This window comes from Mytilus californianus, unplaced genomic scaffold, assembly GCF_021869535.1.
Source record: "Mytilus californianus isolate M0D057914Y unplaced genomic scaffold, xbMytCali1.0.p SCAF_5, whole genome shotgun sequence".
Classification (NCBI taxonomy): Eukaryota; Metazoa; Mollusca; class Bivalvia; order Mytilida; family Mytilidae; genus Mytilus; species Mytilus californianus.
Genome location: NW_026262701.1, coordinates 49,930,208 through 49,951,064, shown reverse-complemented (window position 1 = coordinate 49,951,064; position 20,857 = coordinate 49,930,208). Strand labels below are relative to the sequence as shown.

At 33.0% G+C, this 20,857-nt stretch overlaps 1 protein-coding gene across 1 annotated transcript in view; it reads right to left on the bottom strand.

Moving 5' to 3' along the window:
- The window catches only part of LOC127702426 (macrophage mannose receptor 1-like), a 149,272-nt gene that overhangs the window by 91,435 nt on the left and 36,980 nt on the right, over positions 1 to 20,857 (bottom strand). The window contains exons 14-20 of the mRNA XM_052206624.1: positions 13,021 to 13,257; positions 12,683 to 12,730; positions 11,468 to 11,656; positions 10,724 to 10,840; positions 8,306 to 8,419; positions 7,263 to 7,316; positions 962 to 1,138 (exon numbers count right to left, since the gene is read on the bottom strand). Coding sequence (XP_052062584.1) covers positions 962 to 1,138; positions 7,263 to 7,316; positions 8,306 to 8,419; positions 10,724 to 10,840; positions 11,468 to 11,656; positions 12,683 to 12,730; positions 13,021 to 13,257 — 936 coding nt within the window. The remainder of the gene's footprint in view (positions 1 to 961; positions 1,139 to 7,262; positions 7,317 to 8,305; positions 8,420 to 10,723; positions 10,841 to 11,467; positions 11,657 to 12,682; positions 12,731 to 13,020; positions 13,258 to 20,857) is intronic.

The following is a 20,857-nucleotide window of genomic DNA, read 5'->3' as shown; positions in this document are numbered from 1 at the left end:
AGGGTAAAACAGGGCAGTGAAATATAAACTGTCAAGTTTATAATTAATACTTTATGATCAAGTCTTATGCATTCAAATTATTAAATGCCTGACAGATAAGAGGTGAGACAAGTGGATAGTGATTTTGTTAGCATAAATTGTGAAGGGGGGTTGGCACCAACAAACTAGTTGAACCCTGCAACATTCTGTATGTGCCTATCCCATGCCAGGACATGTAATTCACCGGTTGCCATTTGTTCCTGTATATCATATTTGTTTTTCTTTCATTGTTTTGTACATAAATGAGGCAAATAGTTTTCTCGTTTGAATTGTTTTACATTTGTCATTTCAGGGCCTTTTATAGCTGACGATGCGGTATGGGATTGCAAATTGTTGAAGGCCGTACGGTGACATATAGTTATAAACTTCTGTCATTTGGTCTCTAGTTGAGAGTTGGCTCATTGGCAATCATACCACATCATATTTTTATTCGATTTAAACATAGCTTACTGATATACTCATGGAAGGCAGAGATTTATATATTGATGCACCTCAAATTCAACCTCATACTGCTATTGGTTTTAAGGCTGAAACAATCTTTGTACATACGCACAGCAAAGGCTGAGTTGAACTAAGAACAACACACCTTTAAGTAGAAGTGAATAATATATATAATCAATAAATATATCAATGAATATATATATTACTAAACTGCACAGGGTTTGAATGTTAGAGTCGTGCAATTGTTTTACATATGCACAGGGGAGACTAAGTGGAACTAAGGTTTTTGACCTTGAACTTTTCTCTAGGATATTCTTCCTTGTATGCAAAGTGGTGAATAAAATGTCAAATTCATTACAAAACTGTAAGGAGTTTAAGAGTCTAAGAGAGCTGAAAGGATTTGTGGCAGTCCAGACAGACAAGTTGATAAGTAAAGGTCTTCTCTCCATCAATAATTGAGGCCTTAATTTACCTTACTTACTTTTAGGGATTTGGCTTGTAATAAAATCCTGTTCTCCTTCTTCTGCAATCGAAGTTAAATCAGCGCCATTCTTCCTACAAATAGATCTGGCAGCATTCCATGTGGTTTTGTTTCTAGCAATCAAATAGCAGTTTGATTTATAACTAACCCATCCACCTGGACAACCATAGGTTTGGCCTAAAATAAAAAGGCATTTTCTCATATCTCCTTCCAAATTTGTTGTCCAAAACACAAAAAAGGTACAACAAATCGTCATTAAAGTGTAATCACTCCTATAATGAAGAGTGTAACAATTTCAGCAAAATTTTACTTTTTTATAGATCTTGTCTTGAGACTCATTTTTGCTATTTAAAGTGCATATCTATCTATTATAGTTTTCAATGTAAAAGGCAAAAAATGGTAAAAATCTTCATTACAGATCTAGAGCACTTACTCCAATAAGGAGTCAACAGAGGATTTCTGCCATTAGAATTACTTTATGATCTTTCCTTGCTGATCATTTTTTTATTTAAAGTTTCTATCAACCTTAATCAGCCTTGTAAAGTCCACACTGGTACATCGTCCACACCTCCCTTTTCCCCACGAGAATACAGGAAAATGTTTTTTTGCAACTCCTTGAACTTCTAATGAAACTCAAGTAAATCATGTGTGATCGTTTGTGGTATTTTCATGGAAAAGAGGTCAAAAAGTAGAAGTTGAAAATACTTGTAATTGATTCTAGAACACTCCAATAGTGTTAAAATAAGTCGAAATCATGAATTAACAATTTGGAAAGTTGTGTTGCATATTAAATTAATTACGGTGAGAGTGTTCTAAAAAACTTTTCTTCATAATTACTTCTAGAATATGACTTTGAAACTAGGACAGTTCAGTTCTTTAGTTAAATACTAATAAATATTTTCACAACATTAATAATTAACAGTTAAAACAAAACACATGTGTCAGTATGAAGCACCAACACGGAATGAATAACAAATTACATTTTGTAGTTTATACATTGTAATGCATTAGCTGGTTCCATGTTGATTTATATACTTTTTTCATTCCGGTAAATACAACTGGATACAAGTATTATGCAATGCTATCAAAAGAAACGAGTAATTTATAATGAAGCATTTAATTTTGATATTTATCAGTTAATATTGGATTTTGAATTGAAATTGTTTATATACCTATGTGGAGTTATTTTCTTTCAGAACGACAGGTCTTTCTTTAAAAGAATCAACCCGGACGATACCAAGTTCCAATGAAATTTGCTTTAAGGCATAAAATAATTACCTGTGTAAGGTCATTATTTTCCTTGATTAAAATTCAAACTATTATTTACTTAAACATTTAATTCGTTTGATAGTTATCGTGTGCTGTGGATAAAGACATAAACAATCCTGTCCTGTTTTTTAGACTTAATTACAAAAAATCGTCGTGGACGCACATTTTAACGTTCGAAACAAATAATGTAAAATTTTGGTCATTTATCGCTACAATAAAGGGACAATATTTGAGATGAATTTAATAATGCAAAACCCTTCATTACACTAATAAAACAAACTAGATTTAACACATTAGTGTGTAGGATTTTGAAAATCTCATTGAGTCACAATGTATTGGAAATCATACATTGACCTATGGATATTCGTTTTTCGTGTTATATGTACAGTACATGTATCACGATTTCGTGCTCTATTCGTGTCAGTTCTGAATTTATTATACTACATATACCTATACCTTTTACTCTATCAAATGATCAAATGACTAAATATTCTTATTTCTATAGAATAACAGCCACGTGCTTTATGATTGAATTTGGTTGGGGGGGGGGAGTATGATATTTAATTCTGCCAAAGTTCTCTGTTAAAAAAAAAATGTCATTCAAAAATGAAAACAATAATTTTGAACAGCTCGTAAAAGAAAATGTTTAAAAATAATCTGCTTTTCCGCGATGAAAATGTCACGAAAAAATTGAAAAAATAGGAAAAAAAACATAGCATCCCCCTTTCATAAACTAAGTTCATAATAAATTACTTACAAGGTGATTGTATTTTTCATACACGTTAACACTTCATGTGTGTCTTGCTTCATGCATTTAGTGATATTTCTTTTGTAACTGGATACTGATTGCTACAGCTTATATCTAGATTAGTTAGTAAGTTTTATTTCACATTTCAAATGAGTCGTAGGGCGTATTAAAACCAGAACGCATTAGAAAAGAATATCCCACTTTAGTGTGGTCAGTAAAATAGGATAGAAATCTTGCAAATGTTTGCAGAAAATAATATTTTTTGACGGTATATAAGTCAGATAATGCATATTTTAAGGTTTTTCTTGTCGTATAACATACCTCGGGTGTCAGGATTGCCCAAAGAAAGACCTCCCTCCAAACTATAGTTTGTAAGATATTTGGCAACCCCCCCCCCCCCCCCCCCCCCCCCCAATGGTAAAAATCATCATTAATGGGCAATAACTGCAATAAGAAGTCGGCTGACAGTTTTCATGATATGATATGAACATTTCTGTTCGATTTTTCTATTTAGTGGTTTTCAAGTTAATAGACAAAACTTGCTTCTTACTATTATGCCCTATTTTTAGCCATGTTTGACATGTAAGTTGGCAAGAGGATCATTGGACACATTTTGTTTTAACTAGATACCTCAATGATGGTTGTAGCCAAGTTTGGTTATATTTGGCCCAGTAAATTCAGAGGAGAAGAATTTTTTTTAAGTTGACAGAGACAAATATTTGGTCTAGTAAATTCAGAGGAGAAGATTTTTTTTTTAGTTGACAGAGACAAATGCCAAGTGATGAGAAAAACTCACCTGGCCCTTTATGCCAGGTAAGCTAAAAATAGGTCAAGCGCAATACATCTTAAACTGAAATTTGCTGCACACTAAAACAATTTTTGAAGGAATAAAATACATAATTGAAGGAAACTTGATGTTTCAGGAACCAAAGAATGGCTATATAATTTCAGTTGTCTTAAGGAATGGGGAAACAGAATTAAGTCCCTCAGTTGCCTTAAGGAAGGGGAAACGATTTAACTATCTCCCTAAGTTGCCTTGAGGAAGGCGAAGAAGATTCAACTATGTCCCTCAGTTGCCTTGAGATAGGGGAAGAAGAATTAACTATGTCCCTCATTTGCCTTGAGATAGGGGAAGAAGAATTAACTATGTCCCTCAGTTGTCTTGAGGAAGGTTGAAAAATAATTAACTATGTCCCTCAGTTGCCTTGAGATGGGGAAAAAAAATTAACTATGTCCCTCAGTTGCCTTGAGATAGGGGAAGAAGAATTAACTATGTCCCTCAGTTGCCTTGAGGAAGGTTGAAAAATAATTAATTATGTCCTTCTGTTGCCTTGAAACAGGGGGAAATATTTAACTATGTCCCTCCGTTGCCTTGAGGAATGGGGGAAAAAGTTAATTATGTCCCTCAGTTGCTTTGAGGAGGGGAGAAAAAAATCATTGAAAGAATATTTCCAGTATTTTGTTCTCATTAACTGCAGAAATATTATCACAATATGTGCTTTATTTGCTAATTCTTTTGTTGGGTGGCAGTATCAATCATGTCAACAGATTTAACTGTAAAACTACATATTCGTAAAAATAATTATTGTGTATTTAGCAAATTGGCTTCATCCAAAGAATTTTGAGACATTCACGATATTTAATGGCTAAATGCACCAATAAATGCATCACTTTATGTTGTATATGCTCTGATCTAATATCTTTATACCGGCAGTTAATACAACATATATGCAGGTGTTAGAAGTAACATCTTTGTAATGTTAAATGCTGATTGCCTTCAATCATTCATTACAGACTTGACAAAAACATCTTTTTGCTATTGCACAGATTTGATCAGTTGTCTAGTTATATATTTCAAAATATACAGCTGTAATCAGAAAAATATCCTACATGTAACTTTTTACTGTTTACTTTATTTCTAACCCAAAAATCAACTAACACTGAGATCTGATTTGAAGACCGCCAACATAGAAATTGTACCTTTTCCCTAATTATTTAAAAAAAAAAAATTAATGAAGATTTCAAAGAAGACAAGTGAAAATGTCCGTATAAAATATATTATCAGTTCATATCAAGTAACAGCAATTTCATTTCGAGGAAATGGGGGATAGTCATTAGAAATTGACAAAAAAAAATTGTCATTATAAATTGTTGCTATTTTCCATTTTTCCCCATTGATTTCCTAACACTGCTAAATAACATAAAAAATCCCATTTTTTTTGGTTTTAGTTTAAACGTTTTCATCTCTTCAATCTTTCCATTGTTTAAAACACTCGCACTTATCCTCTACCTCATAAAAGGAAATACAAGACTATATAAAGTCACATATATATCAATCACTCATTTACTTTCAAAACATTGATACAATTTGTATTATATAGTCACAGAGAAGTTGTCAAAAGTCCAATGACTTTTTTAAGACTGAAAACAAAACCTGAAAAAGACAAGAACAAATAAGAAAATGGAAAAGGCTTACTCAAAGGTAAGAAGTTTAGACATTATACCTAATTTCATGTTAAAAGTTGTTGGTTTTACATTTCCAAAAATTTTATTTTAAAATATTTCTTTGCATCTTTCATGATGGAAGCAAGCATATTGTTCAAAAGGATACCTTGCCTCACTCATACTATCACATTTCTATAAGATACCTTGCCACGCTCATACTATCACATTTCCATAGTATACCTTGCTTCACTCATACTATCACATTTCCATAGGATACCTTGCCACGCTCGTACCATCACATTTTCATAGGATACCTTGCCTCGCTCATACTATCACATTTCCATAGGATACCTTGCCTCGCTCGTACTATCACATTTCCATAGGATACCTTGCCACGTTCATACTATCACATTTCCATAGGATACCTTGCCTCACTCATACTATCACATTTCCATAGGATACCTTGCCACGCTCATTCTATCTCATTTCCATAGGATACCTTGCCTCGCTCATACTATCACATTTCCATAGGATACCTTGCCTCGCTCGTACTATCACATTTCCATAGGATACCTTGCCTCACTCATACTATCGCATTTCTATGTTCAGTGAACTGTGAAATCTGGGCCAAAACCCAAAATTAATATATGCTTTTAAAGTTCATATCATAATGAACATATGTACTAAGTTTCAAGTTGATAGGACCACAACTTTGTGTTAAACTACCTGAATCCAAAACTAATCCGGATACAGGAAGGACAAATGACTGACGAAAAGATAAATGCACATAATGGAAAAGAGACTATCAAATACAGGGAATCAAAATAATGAAGCTCTGAAAATCCTGCGTCACTCATCTAGATCTATGACCAATGTCAAACACTATCAAAGTATGTCAATCTCCTAAATCTATATTTATAAATTAGAATTGTTAATTGGTATACAGTTAAGATAAAGTGTCGTTCATACATAGTTATGAACATTTGAAACGTCTCTTTACCTCTACTTTAAACATGGTTCTCCAGTGAAAATGATTTTAGAGCTTTTTTGCTTTTGCTCCATATTCAGTTAGGGGAATTGCTTATAAAATTATTATAAAATGGTCCTGTACATAATCCTATTGGTATTTTTCACATATGCTTTTTATCCTTTCAATCGTTTTTTTTTTTAAATATTTGCGGAAGTTTTAATTTCGCGATTCAACTCTACTGCGAAGCTAGCGAATATCAAACTGCCGCGAAAATTGTCCAGTTCACAGTTTGAATGAAAATGTGGTGTAAAAGTCAATGAAACAGCACCCTACTGGAACCTCCTACAAATACCACAATGAATAAAAAAGTGGGGTAAAACTCAATGTCATTCACAATTCATAAGTAGAATTTGTGAAAAATACCAGTCAACATGGTCAAAACAAGGTAAAGAAATTTTTTCTCAGGAACCTTTTTTTTCTCACCAATACCCCTCTTGAACATTATATATCTGTTTAAATACACGGAATAACAATTGAGATTTATGATATTGAATATCTAGTTGCATTATCATTTCACTATCAGGACACAAATAATTAAGCATCTCCGTGAATGGAAGTAGAGACTTACGTTCTGGCAACTTCAAAGATACAAAAAAAAGGGTTAAAAGAAGATATATTCTTGTGCACATTACCATGTTATGGTGAAATATGAAAATAAGCTGTTGATAGACTATTTCTCGCTTTTATTTTATTTTGATAGTTTAGTGCAAATGTTGAAACTAAAATGGCAATACCTAACATCAAGTGATGGCAATAGTTAGCATGGCCCTTTTGTCGAGGACGGCTAAAACTATCAATATATTAATTACCTTTTCCAATTACAGGTGATGTTGTTGGAATTAGTGGCAGGGTTGGTGCAGCAACTAAAATGAAGAAAGAATATTTTCAGAGCTTATGCCATACCATGCATTCGAATATTTACTTTTAGCTTATGAATAACTAACTTTTAAATTATGACTAGCAACAAACTGTTTGGAACTAATGTTGTGTTAATTATCTTAAGTCTTTTAAATTCATGTACAAGTTTTCTCTGTTCATGATGATTAAGATCTTGATAAATTAAAAACACTTTTATTGATGACCATATGCTTATCTTCGGATATCTTGTGATTTGTTAGGCAGTTGGGTTGCTGTCTCATTGCTATATACTAAACATCTCAAATCCTATTGGAAACAAATTGAGCCATTAGAATCAAATAAAATAAAAGAAGAACGTATATGAGGACACGAATGCCCCTGCTCAAGCTTTGCAATTTTGCAAGTTAAAAAGGAGCATAACTCTAAAACGGTACATGACTCACAACCCAAATTCAAACTCTGTCTGCATCTTGTAGTTCTTAGCCTTGTGTAGGAGTTTTATAAAATTTGTATGAGACAAATTTAAATCGAGTGCAGAAACGAAAAAAATTGCTATTTTCCAAGTTATAAACAGACACAACTATAGAACGGTAAATGACTCACCGCCCAATTTCACACTGTCTGCTAGTTTTGGTTCTTAGCATTGTGTACGAGTTTCATAAATTTTGCACGAGTCAAACTCAATATAAAGTGTGAAAACAAAAATGGGATGAACGGAAAGAAGGACAGACGGAAGGAATAGATGGATGGAAGGAAAGACAAACGGTCAAGGATAACACTCAATGCCCCATTGTCATAAAATTCCAACAGCAAAAGTCCATGTTAATATGATGCTTTCATTTCTTAATCCTTTAAAACATTCTGTTGACTTACAAAGATTTATCTCCCTAAATGGGAAATACCCACTTAAATGCTGTGAAAGGACTAACATTTTATCTGGAGAGGAGTAAGGTCATATCCCACTTAAAAATAAGTTTAAATAGCATTAACCAACCTGACTTTCTACAAATAAAGCCTTGTTTGACATCACATTCTTGATCTTCCCATTGTCCTAACTTAGTATCCATAGAAACACAGTCTTCACCATTTTCAAGCCCATCAGGCTGATCTACATGAAATCAAACTATTTTTTAAGTTTACAAAATTATCGAAGCAACATCAAAATAATTTTTCTATTCAACTTATCATGTTGATTTGGTACAAGATCTAGAATAAAAGGTGTACGTGTGGCAAGGGCTCATTTTTGGCCCCAATTTAATAAGTCCATTACTTCAAGATGAAATGTTCCAAGTTGATTCATATACATGTGAGAAGGTGAAACATAATGGTTTATATGGAGCTTTTCTTTATCAGTAACACCAAAATTAAGTCACTCTTAAGATAGTTTTGTGAAAGTTGACATAGTTTTCTAGATTTTAACTCCAGTTAGGCCTAAGAAACATAGATAGCCTGGCATGAAAAACTAAATTTTCGACTCTAAATAATTCATTTGTTTTAGCCATCGTAATGATAAAATGTATTTTTTATTGACGCAGGCACAAAAAGTTTCTTATCCAAAAAATTGGAATGTGTTTTTTTGTGTTTGGTGGAAAAATAAAATTGATGCTAATATTTTTACATCATAAACAGACGTACATATCGGGCCATTGTTAAAACAGTTTTAATACCAGTTATTTTAAACATAACTAGAGTCTCTAAAGAACCTGTGTGGCTCACCTAGGTCTATGTACATCTTCAACAATTGACACATTCAAACATTGTTGACTAGAATAGAAATGACCAAAATCTTTTTTGTTGATCTTGCATTGCTGATCCTTTCTTCTGTTTACAATTTCTCTCCATCTTCTTTAGTTTTTGTCCAAAACACAAAAGGGTTTTTTAAAAAAAAGCCATTTTAGGGCAATTACTCTTATACAGAGTTCACTAAGATTTTTGTAGATTTTGTCTTGCTGATCACTTTTGTTATTAAAGTGTTAATCTTTAATAGTTTGCAAAATAATAGGCAAAAATGCATGAATTGCTTAAAAAAAAAGCACGATAAAGAGCTAGAACTGCAATAAGGGACAAATTTGATCTTGTCTTGCTGATCATTCTCTAAAGTGTTTGGCTATAAATTTTAGTTTTCAAGATAAAAGGCAAAAACACTAAATTGGGAAAAAATTGTCAATAAAATTTAACAATTTAATTTTGGTTGTAACACGTCTTCCAAGTGGCTGAAAGTTTTTTGTCTATCATAAATTTTGTCATGTGACCATGATGTCATCAACATTTTTTTTTCATGATTTACTCCTTAAAATGGAATTTAGAATTAAATTATAAGGAATGATTGCAATATTTTTTCTGTCTATTCGAAATAACCTAACAAATGTGGTGAACACTTTTAAATAACCTGCTATGCGGGTTATTCAGTGTGCACCACATTTTTGATGTTATTTCTTCATAGACAGAAAACAATATTACAGTACTTCCTTAAATAACTCCAATAAGGAGTCGTCAGATGATTTGGCTATAAGACTTATTGTAGATCATGTCTTTCTGATCATATTGTACTTTTTGTAAGTTTCTATTTATTATAGCTTTTAAGATCTTCGGCAAAAACACCCAAAAAAGGTGCAAAAATCATCATAAATGGGCAATAACTTCAATAAGGAGTAGTCTTGACGATTTGGCCATGTTGAATTATTTGTCAATCTTGTCTTGATGATCAGTTTTGCTATTTAAAGTTTCTCTATAACTATTACATTTTTAAGATATGAGGCACAATTGAAAAAAAAGTCATAAAAATTGTCATAAAAGGGAAATAACTCCATTAAGGAGTCGTCTGACTATATTTGTGGTGTTGACTTGCTGATCTTTTTTGTATTTAAGTTGGTCTAAACCTATTACTATTTTCTAATTAATAGGTAAAATTTGTCATTTAAAGACATATGAAACGAGTTTCTCGTAATTTTAATGTTATTGAAATTATTTAACCGATGCAAGCATATATACAAAATTAAGTCCTGTATGCACGTTTTTTAATATTTATTAGGAATGTATAACGTATTATCAACAAATAATATTTCATTCAGTGATTGTTGATCAAAAACTAATTAACTTTAGAGTTTGCTGCCAAAGTTTACCGGATTTTGACATTGATAATCAATCAACAAAGAGCACATTGAGCAAGTGACAAATAAGTGGATTAAGTGTTATCCATGTTAGGTGGCAGGAGGGGGCATGGGACACATGTTTTAAGCTAGTTACCCCAATGATGATTGTCGACAAGTTTAGGTAAATTGGCCCCGTATTTTCAAAGTAGAAAATTTTTATAAAATTGAACAGATGACGACATAGGACAAACACCAAGTGATAATAAAAGCTCACTTAGCACTTTGGGTCAAGTGAGCTAAAAAAAAAAGTATCAGCAAACCTTGCATCCAATGTAGAAAGGAGAATGGCGAACCATCAGACCATCTCCAGCCTTCATCTGCTCCCCGACAATTGGCACCTATCCACATTGATCTGAAATTACTACTTAGCAACCGTCCTATCAAAATGTAATATAACAATTGTATGTATTTAATACTTTCTTAACAAAATATTAATTAGACATAGTCAATGTTATTCTCCTGTTCTCTGTTTCTCCATTTTAGATGTTTTGGTGCAGTACTTGTTGCTCTTTTGTATTTTATGTTTTGTTTTGTAGATTGTTGTTTTTATTTTTTGCCATGATGTTGTTGGTCTCTATTGGACAAACAAGTTTTGAATCTCTCTTGGGTATCGTCTGCCTTTATTTATTCTCACAACTTATCTGTTGCTAACAAATTAATATTACACAACGAGTTAAAAGTTATAACTAAGGTATTCTTTTAATGTGTGTACATAACTTTCAAAAGAATTTGAATGCATATGTCAAATAGGAAGTATGTGTGTGATGGTCCTGAGAATGTATCACATGGTACAGCTTATCTAGATGGATATTCAAACAAAATAAACAACAGGACAAATATTTGTAAATGTGAGCGACTCCTCTTTATTCCGTAAACAGGAAGATGAAGACCAAAGGATGTGAAAATGCATCACATGGTTTAGCATAACGTAATAAATAAACCATATATTGTAATCAATTTGATATCATATTATATAAAAAAATATTATCATAAGTAAAACTTACCAGCAAGGTAAAGCTGTTCATGAGTTGATGTGATACTAACTAGCTTTCCACCCAACGTTTGACATTTTGTTCTTGCTTCCATCCAGCTTGATAAACGATTATCAAAATGATAACAAACATCAGGGATAGGTGAATTTTCCCAAAAAAACCCACATTTTTCACTCCATGTCTTAGCAGCAGTTGTCGTAACTAAAATTATAAAGAAAATGAACATGTGTTCATAGGACACCTTACTGTACTCCCGTTATCACATTTCAACATAAACTGCAAAATCTGGGACAAAACCTTAATTTTGCATAAATTTCTAAAGTTCACATCATAATATATATAAGTTTTGTGGTAATTAAACTGACTTAAACCAAAACTGTAACCAATGTACGAATGGGCAGCAAAATTTCTTTTTCATTGATCTCGTCTTGCTGTTCCTTTTTACTGTTTACATTTTTTTCTTTACGATACAAATAGTCAATCGAGGGCAATAACCCCCTTCGGGAGTCGACAGACGATTTCAGAAATATTGACAAATTTCTAGGGTCACAGGGTCACTTTTAAGGGAGTTTAAACTACCAAATGACACCAGCAATAAATAATATAAGTAGTTGACCAACGATTTCCACATTGACTTATGTGTAGATCTTGTTTTGCTAGTTTTTGCTATTTTAAATTTCTATTCATCTATTATATTTTTCAAGTTGATACGCAAAATACAATTTTTCCTGAAAAATCGTCATTTAAGGGCAATTGTTTTTATAAGGAGTCGAATGGCACTTTAGTACACGCCAACTTATTTGTAGCTCTTGTCTTTCTGATCATTTTTGCCTATACAGTTTCTCTATATTACAGTTTTCAAGAAGATAGGCAACTTTGAAAAACAAATTTGGAAAAACTGTAATTAAAGGGCAATAACTACTATAAAAGTCATCCGACAGTTTTTGTGTAATTAAACAGTTGATAGATCTCTGAACATTTCTGCTCCTGTCAGATTTTCTTCAGTTCAAAATAATAGACAAAACTTGCATTTTACACCTATGCAATATTTCTATTTGGCCCATTAGTTTGCAAAAAAGATTTTTGTCAAAGTAAATGGACAACAGCAACAACGGGGGATGACAACGAAGGAGGGAGGATGGACGCCACGTGATGAGAATAGCTCACTTGGGCCTTTTGGTCAGGTGAGCAAAAGTAAAAAAAATTGATGAAAGTCTGAAACCTTACCTGCAATTGTTGTAGTAGTAGTGGGGATGACTGGTGTAACTGCTCCAGCTAAAAACAAAGAAGAAATATATAATGATGCTGATTATTTTAAAGACGTGCTGAATATGGTCCGATGATTTACTCCATCCAATAATAACTTTTTTACCATTTTATAATATCATTTTGTTTCCAGTATTTATATCTATAATGGCATCTGATCTCAAGTTTTACCATTAACTTCAAAATATTTTTCAAAGTCTTATACTAATTTTCTATGGGTAAATAATGTACATGTATGTCTAAATTTTTTAATGATGTAACACTCTTCAGGTCAAATAAATATTCCAAGTGTTACATACCACAATACGGTATATCACAATACTCCCATCTTTGGTTTACATCAGTTGTATAGCACCATGGACCATATGGCTCATCATCTGCGTTACGACAGTAGTTCTTCTGATCAGAGAGTTGATCACTATAGCTATGCTTATGGGGGACTTGCAATGACCAAGCCTGGCATGTACGACCTGTGTTAGTTTGACTAATAGTTCCTCTATAATTCTTACCCATCTGATCCATTATGCACTCTTGGACTATAGAGAAAAAAATAAGGTTCAGTCACTGCAACTTCTATTATTCAAAGATGTTGGGTTTGAAAGTTAGAATCGAAACAATTTGTGATGGACAGCCACTTTGTACGGTCAAATATATTTGGAAATTCCTGTTAACCTTCATATATCCAACTATGTAGAAGCTTCCAAGAGAGACACCAAGCATTAGCATATACCAAGTTGTAAACAGAGCAGTTAATAAAAAGAGTATTTGCAAGCACGATTGTACCGGCAATTATAATAATAAGCACAGATTTGACTTTAAGAAAGAATAAAAAGCATGCATATGTTTCACAGGATATGCAACTGTCATCTTAAGCCAGTTAAGGTATATAAAGTATGAAGGGAATTCTACATCAATCAGAGTTTTTGACAGAGAGGATTGTTTTCTTTTCAACAATCAATGAACTCTGTCAAATGCTAAGATTCATGTACTAGTAAAGAACATTGAAGAATTCACATTAAAAAATATCCAACCCATCATTTAAAATTTTTGATAGAGACACTTAGTCCAATCAATTAACTTTCAACATCGTGTATGGAACGCCAAAACTGTCTCATTATGCCCATTTTCATTATAAGAGCCTCGTGGATAGAAATTTATGCAAATGAATATCAATACATCTTTTAACATAGTTCGAGTTGAAAAATAATCTATGGAAAGTCTGTAACTGTTTAAAAACTGAGTTGTTATGAGACCCCTACAACACATGCCAAAGTTCATATTTTATTTCGAATTTGAATGTTCCGAAATCAATCATACGTGCACTTGCATAAGGTCGATTTATATCCTACGATGTGCACTTACATGATGTGCAAACACCTTTACATGATGTGCAAATATCCTTATATGATGTGCAAATATCCCTATATAATGTGCAGGTATACTTGTATGATGTGCAAAAGTACTTATATGATGTGCAAAGATCCTTATATGATGTTCAAATATACTTATATGATGTGGTTGTGTCATTATATTATGAGCTTGTAACAAAATATGATGTGGTTTGGTTTACTTCATTATTTAATGTCAAAACGTCCTTATATGATGTGCTTTTGTCGTTGTTATGGTCACTGAACATGATTACGATCAGAATGATAACTGTCTACGTCATAACTGATTACGATCTGCTTCTCCGGAAGTACTATGAACCCGGTTCAAATCTGTAGATATCGTTTGGAAAATGAATGAGATTTTTAAAGAGATAAATATTGGCACGTTGGTACCTCGTTTTAAAGATGAAACAAGAATGTGTCCATAGTACACGGATGCCCCACTCGCGCTATCATTTTCTATGTTCAGTGTACCGTAAAATTAGAGTCAAAACTGTAATTAGGCATTAAAATTAGAAAGATCATATCGTAGGTAACATGTGTACTAAGTTTCAAGTTGATTGGATTTCAACTTCATCAAAAACTACCTCGACCAAAAACTTTAATCTGAAAATCTTTAACCTGAAGCGGGACAGATGGACGGACGTACGGAACAACGAACGGACGCACAGACCGAAAAACACAATGCCCTTAGGTGGGACATAAAAAAACACAAAAATGGACAAAATCAGACATTGAAAGGGAATTGACTCCTGTTAGGGACCGGTCTTTTTTGAGGGGATAGGAGGAAATTAAGGGGGGCCTTGAAATTTTTTTTTAATGGAAAAGTGGCATTCATTTTTTTAATTTGCGGCCGTATAATGGTATGGCCATGTTGTCGTCGTCCGAAGACATTTAGTTTTCAGACAATAACTTGAGTTTAAGTGTATGGATCTCTATCAAATTGTACAAGGTTCCATAGTACAAAAGGAAGTTTGGGATTGATTTTTGAGGTTATTGTTCAAACCTTTTAGGAATAAGGGGCCAAAAACAAGCATTTTTCTTGTTTCAGGACAATCACTTGTGCATAAGTGTATGGATCTCTATGTAATTGTACCACAGGGTTCCATATCCAAAAAGGAAGTTTGGTATTAATTTTTGGGGTTACGGCCTTATCCGTTAAGGAATTAGGGGCCAAAAACAATTCTTTTCTAATACTATATAAATTACTCATTTCTTGACCAATTTAAATGGGGTTTAATTCAAAGTCTTGAATTCTTGGGGTAATTCAATATGCTGAATCTAACAGTGTAATTAGATTTTTGATTTTGAACCCCGTTTTAAATTGATCCAAAATTGAGGTCAAAATCATCAAAATTTGATTTATATGGTTCTTTGATCTGCCGAATCTTATCGTGTATTTAGATTTTTTTATTTTGAGCCTCGTTTTTAAATTGGTTCACATTTAGGTCCAAAGGGTCCAAATTAAACTTTGTTTACTGAATCTAACCGTGTAATTAGACTTCTGGTTTTGGGCCATGTTTTTAAATTTATCTGAAATTAAGGTCAAAAGTGTCCAAAATTAATGTTTGTTTGATTTCATCAAAAATTTAATTCTTGGGGTTCTTTGATATGCCGAATAAAACCATATATCTAGATTTTTGATATTGGACCATATAATAGGTAAATGTCCAATGTTATCTTTTTAAGATCTTAGACCACATTCATTCTGTGTCAGAAACCTATGCTGTGTCAGAAACCTATGCTGTGTCAGAAACCTATGCTGTGTCAAATATTTAATCTCAATCAAAATTCAGAGCTGTATCAAGCTTGAATGATATATCCATACTTGCCCAAACTGTTTAGGGTTCGACCCACACCCTACACTTCCCACTACAGTAAATAAACAGCCGCGCTATGAGCGCATGTAACGCCCGTCGTCTTGTGTGTGAATTTTTATGCAGTAAGCATAAATAGTTTCTGACATACGGCGTGACATGCGAAAACCCCCTTTTTTTTACAAAAAACTCAATATCTCTAAAATAAAATTTTGAATCAAAACCAAAAAGTATACAGATCTTTAGATTAATATAACTAAGAAGTGTGTAAAATTTTAAGCAATAATCATAAATCGTTTTTGAGATACGGCGCGACATGTGAAAAACCCCTCCCCCTTTTTTTACAAAATACTCAATAACTCAAAAATAAAATTTTGAATCATCACCAAAAAGTATACAGATCTTAAGGTTAATATAACTAAGAAGTGTGTAAAGTTTTAAGCAATAATCATAAACTGTTTTTGAGATACGGCGTGACATGTGAAAAACTCCTCCCCCTTTTTTTACAAAATACTCAATATCTCTAAAATAAAATTTTGAATCATCAACAAAAAGTATACAAATCTTAAGATTAATATAACTAAGAAGTGTGTAAAGTTTTAAGCAATAATCATAAATTGTTTTTGAGATACGGCGCGACATGTGAAAAAAAAACACACACCTGTTTTAGTTACTAAGTCCCGTAACTCAAAAAGTTTTAATCTTATTTTCACCATAAAGTATACAGATCGTTTGACCATCATAAGAAACAACTATGTTTAGTTTCATGAAATTTGGATAAGTCATTCTCAAGTTACGGTGCGACATGTTTACGCCGGACAGACAGACGGACGGACGGACGGACACCGGCCATTTGTATACCATAATACGTCCCGTCAAAAATTGACGGGCGTATAAAAAGATAGTTTTGACTCGAAAGACATCAGTTGTCAACATGTTCTTCCAAAAGAGCACTTTTCATTTGAATCTTATAATAGCAATAGAAGGATAATGCATTTTTTTGTTATTGCGAACAAAAGTATTGAGAAATGTGTGTGTGTGTGTGTGTGTGTGTTGTGGGGGGGGGGGGGACATTTACTATAGAGCATATTCAGACTGTTTTCATAGCACTATTCTTTTTTTTTTATTTAATCTATTGTAGTTTTTAAGATAAGCGCAAAATATTAAAAGCTGCCGCTGCAAACTGAATCTCCCCGAACTGAAGGGCTCACAATTTTAGAATGCTTGGAGGGACAAATATATACATAACATTATTTTTTACTTGAACTAATGTGTTAAAATTAAGAATAAGATACTTGAACTAAAGAGTCTTATTTTACCAGGAGCAAGGTTCAACCAGCCTGATCATTCAATCCTTTCTATGCAAGTTCGCATCATCGAAAAAATATACCACAGGACTAACATCCTTATTTTGGCACATCTCTCAGTAGACAAAAAGAAAACTACTGGATTCGACAATTGGAAACTGAGACACCATATGGTTGCAAATACAAAATTGATGGTATAGGTATTCTATCTATTCCTACCTGTAGCTCGGTAAATGGAATTAACATTTTCAACTCTACTCGACGTAGACGCAGTCGTGGTAAACGTAATATTACATCACATTCTCTCCATGATGTCTCTATTAATGACCTGCTGCCATTTATACAAAAGCCGTTAAGTCTTCATCACATTCGCACGAAGCTTCATTCATTACCCCTTTCAAAACTTCAACTTATGTGTGAAAATTACTGTTATTAACCCTCATCTAAACCAATACAAACTTACAGCTATCATTTCGGATATTGCAAGTCAGACTTTTCAAACCAGTACGCATTGGAAAAGATGAAAAGGAGAAAAAATCCTTTCTTAAACTTTCCTTTGCCAACAAAGGTCTCGATGCCATCAACTTGGGCAATATCCTTTATCATAAATCAGTTCACTCAATAATACCTCCCTATTTTAAAGACCAAAATGTACATATAATTTCTTATACCAATACCAAACCAATTGCAACTAAAATTTTCAATTACAAACACGTGTAGCAGGATCTCAATATTGGAGACTTCAAGTCTAAATCTCCCAATTGTACCTGTGCTAGTTCCCCATTCATATATAATCCGGCTAGCCACGTTATTACCCGTTACCTAAACATTGTCAATAACACTTCTCTGCGAAATGTGTTATTCAAAGGCCCGAAATATGGGAGCCTAAATATATCAATTGGAAACACAACTTCAAAATACTGATGGATTCAGTGGATGATTATGCCAAGCAATGGGTTAAAAGCTAGAAAAAAGACAATCGCTCACCTGTATTTCAGAGGAGAAGTTTTTTAATTGTTAGCAAACTTGATGAACAAATTGTGTAAATTGTCTTTAAAGGGCAATAACTCCTTAAGGGGTCAATTGACAATTATGGTCATATAACTTTTTTGTAGATCTTACTTTGCTGAACATTATTGCTGCTTACAGTTTATATATATCTTTAATAATGTTCAAAATAATAACAAAAAACTGCAAAATGTTGTTACAACTACCAATTTGGTGGCAGCAACCCAACAATGGGTTGTTCGATTCGTCTGAAAATTTTAGAGCTGATAGGTCTTGACCAAATGAACAATTTTACTCCGAGTCAGATTTACTCTAAAAATTTAAGTTTTTGAGATATAAGCCAAAAACTGCATTTTACCCCTATGTTCTATTTTTAGCCATGGCGGCCATGTTTGTCGATTGATCATAATTTCGGATACAATTTATAAACTAGATACCCTAAGAAACATGTAGTTTAAGTTTGAAGGTATTTGGCCCAGCATTTTCAGAGGAGAAGATTTTTGAAATAGTTTACGACGACAGACGACGACGACGGACGCCAAGTGATGGTATAAGCTCACATGGGGCCCTTTGGGCCCACGTGAGCTATAAAAATTACCTTTTTTTTCAATAACAAGGTTATTTTTTTAATTTTATTATTGTTTTATTTTTTCCCTCATTTTCAATAGAAACAATCTTTTTTTCCGCTTCCCTTCTGAAATAAATAGTCTTTTTTCAAGAAATTTGGAATCAAACATTTTAGAAAAAAACCCATCCCCCTCCTAAAAAGATGAATGATCGGTACCTTATCCCTGTTTTCAGTGCGATTCCTTGAGTCTGGAGGTGTATATACCAGTGGCTTCCCATGAAACCTTTTATATTGTGGGTTACTGTCTCGTTGAAGCACCGCCTCGGTGGTTTCGTGGTAGCATGTTCGCCTCGAGTGAGGGGGATGTGGGTTCAAACCCCGGCAGGGTCAAACCAAAGACTTAAACATTGGTATTTGCTGCTCCCACCACTAAGCACGCGGCATTTAAGAGTAAGAGCAAAGACTGGTAGGAAATAAGCCTCGTCATTTTTTGAAAAAAGTTGGCGTCCTATTTCACTTTTAAACACTGCCTATAAGATTGGGTCAGCAGTAATTGCAAACAGATTTAAGAGTGTCCTTGACAAACTTATTAATCTAGATCAGACTGGTTTTATTAGTGGAAGGTACATAGGAGAAAATATAAGGCTTCTATATGATATCATGCAATACACAGAAGATCATGAAATACCTGGGCTCTTGTTGTTAATTGATTTTGAAAAAGCTTGTGATTCTATTTCTTGGGATTTCTTGCTAAATGTTTTAAAGTTCTTTAACTTTGGTGAATCAATTATCAACTGGATAAAAACGTTTTATAATAATATCAAGTCTGCAGTTATACAGGGGGGCAACCTTTCTGATTTTTTTAACATAGGTCGGGGCTGCCGATAATGCGATACGCTTTCATCTTATCTTTTCATCCTATGTGCTGAGATTCTTGCACTCAAGATAAGAGGAAATAAGAAAATTTGTGATATTGAAGTTACTCATATAGAGCATAAGTTGTCAGAGTTTGCGGATGACACTTCATTGATTTTAGATGGAAGTGAAAAATCTTTATATGAATCCTGAATTGGACTGGTTTGCAAAAATATCTGGTTTAAATATAAATTTTGCAAAAACACAAGTAATTTAGATTGGAAGTAAAAAGTGTAGCAAGGAAATTTTATGTCCTGATGTAAACCTTTCATGGGAAGAGACAACTTTTAAATTACTTGGTATAACTTTTGATGTGGACTTATTGTCAACATCAACTATAATGATAAAATTATACAGATTATGAACATAATAAAACAGTGGTTAAAAAGAAACTTTACAGTAATAGGTAGAATAACTGTGATAAAAATTCTTTTTTTACCTATTTTAAACTACCTTATTTTGTCTTTGCCTAATCCTTCAGACAGTGTATTCCAAAAAAGTAATGAACTTTTTTATACATTTGTATGGAACTCTCCTATACATAGAGTGAGAAGGACGTATTGATTAAACAATATTTGGAGGGTGGATCAAAAATGATAGATCTTTATAGTTTTACTATGGCACTAAAATCATCATGGATAAGAAGGATTTGTCAGAGAGATAATAAGTGGCAAAGTATTCTGATGTCTGATATTGATAAAAATAAACTTTTTAACTGTGGTGTTCAGCATATCAAACAAGTTTGTTTATATATTAAAAACAGTTTTTTAACCTCCTATGACTAAACAAACCATCAATAAAAACGGTGTAGAAAAATAATTTTAAAATGTCTAAAGAGTGCTCAAAGTGGTGCAAATTACTCATTACTGCTGGATAATATGAAACTAACAACTCTTTATTATGAACAAAATCTTATGTATGATAACTTTAGAGGAAACGTGTTCACAAAGTACTATTTAATTTTTAATGCCACAAACAATGTTAGAAGTTTATAGCTCTTTCAAATAACATTAATACAAAATAACGGGAAACTATGATAGAGAATATCATATGGCTTTTTCAATATCACACCTGTACCAACCCAAGACACCAATATAATCCAAAGAGCTCTGCTCAAGGACTTATATTGGTTG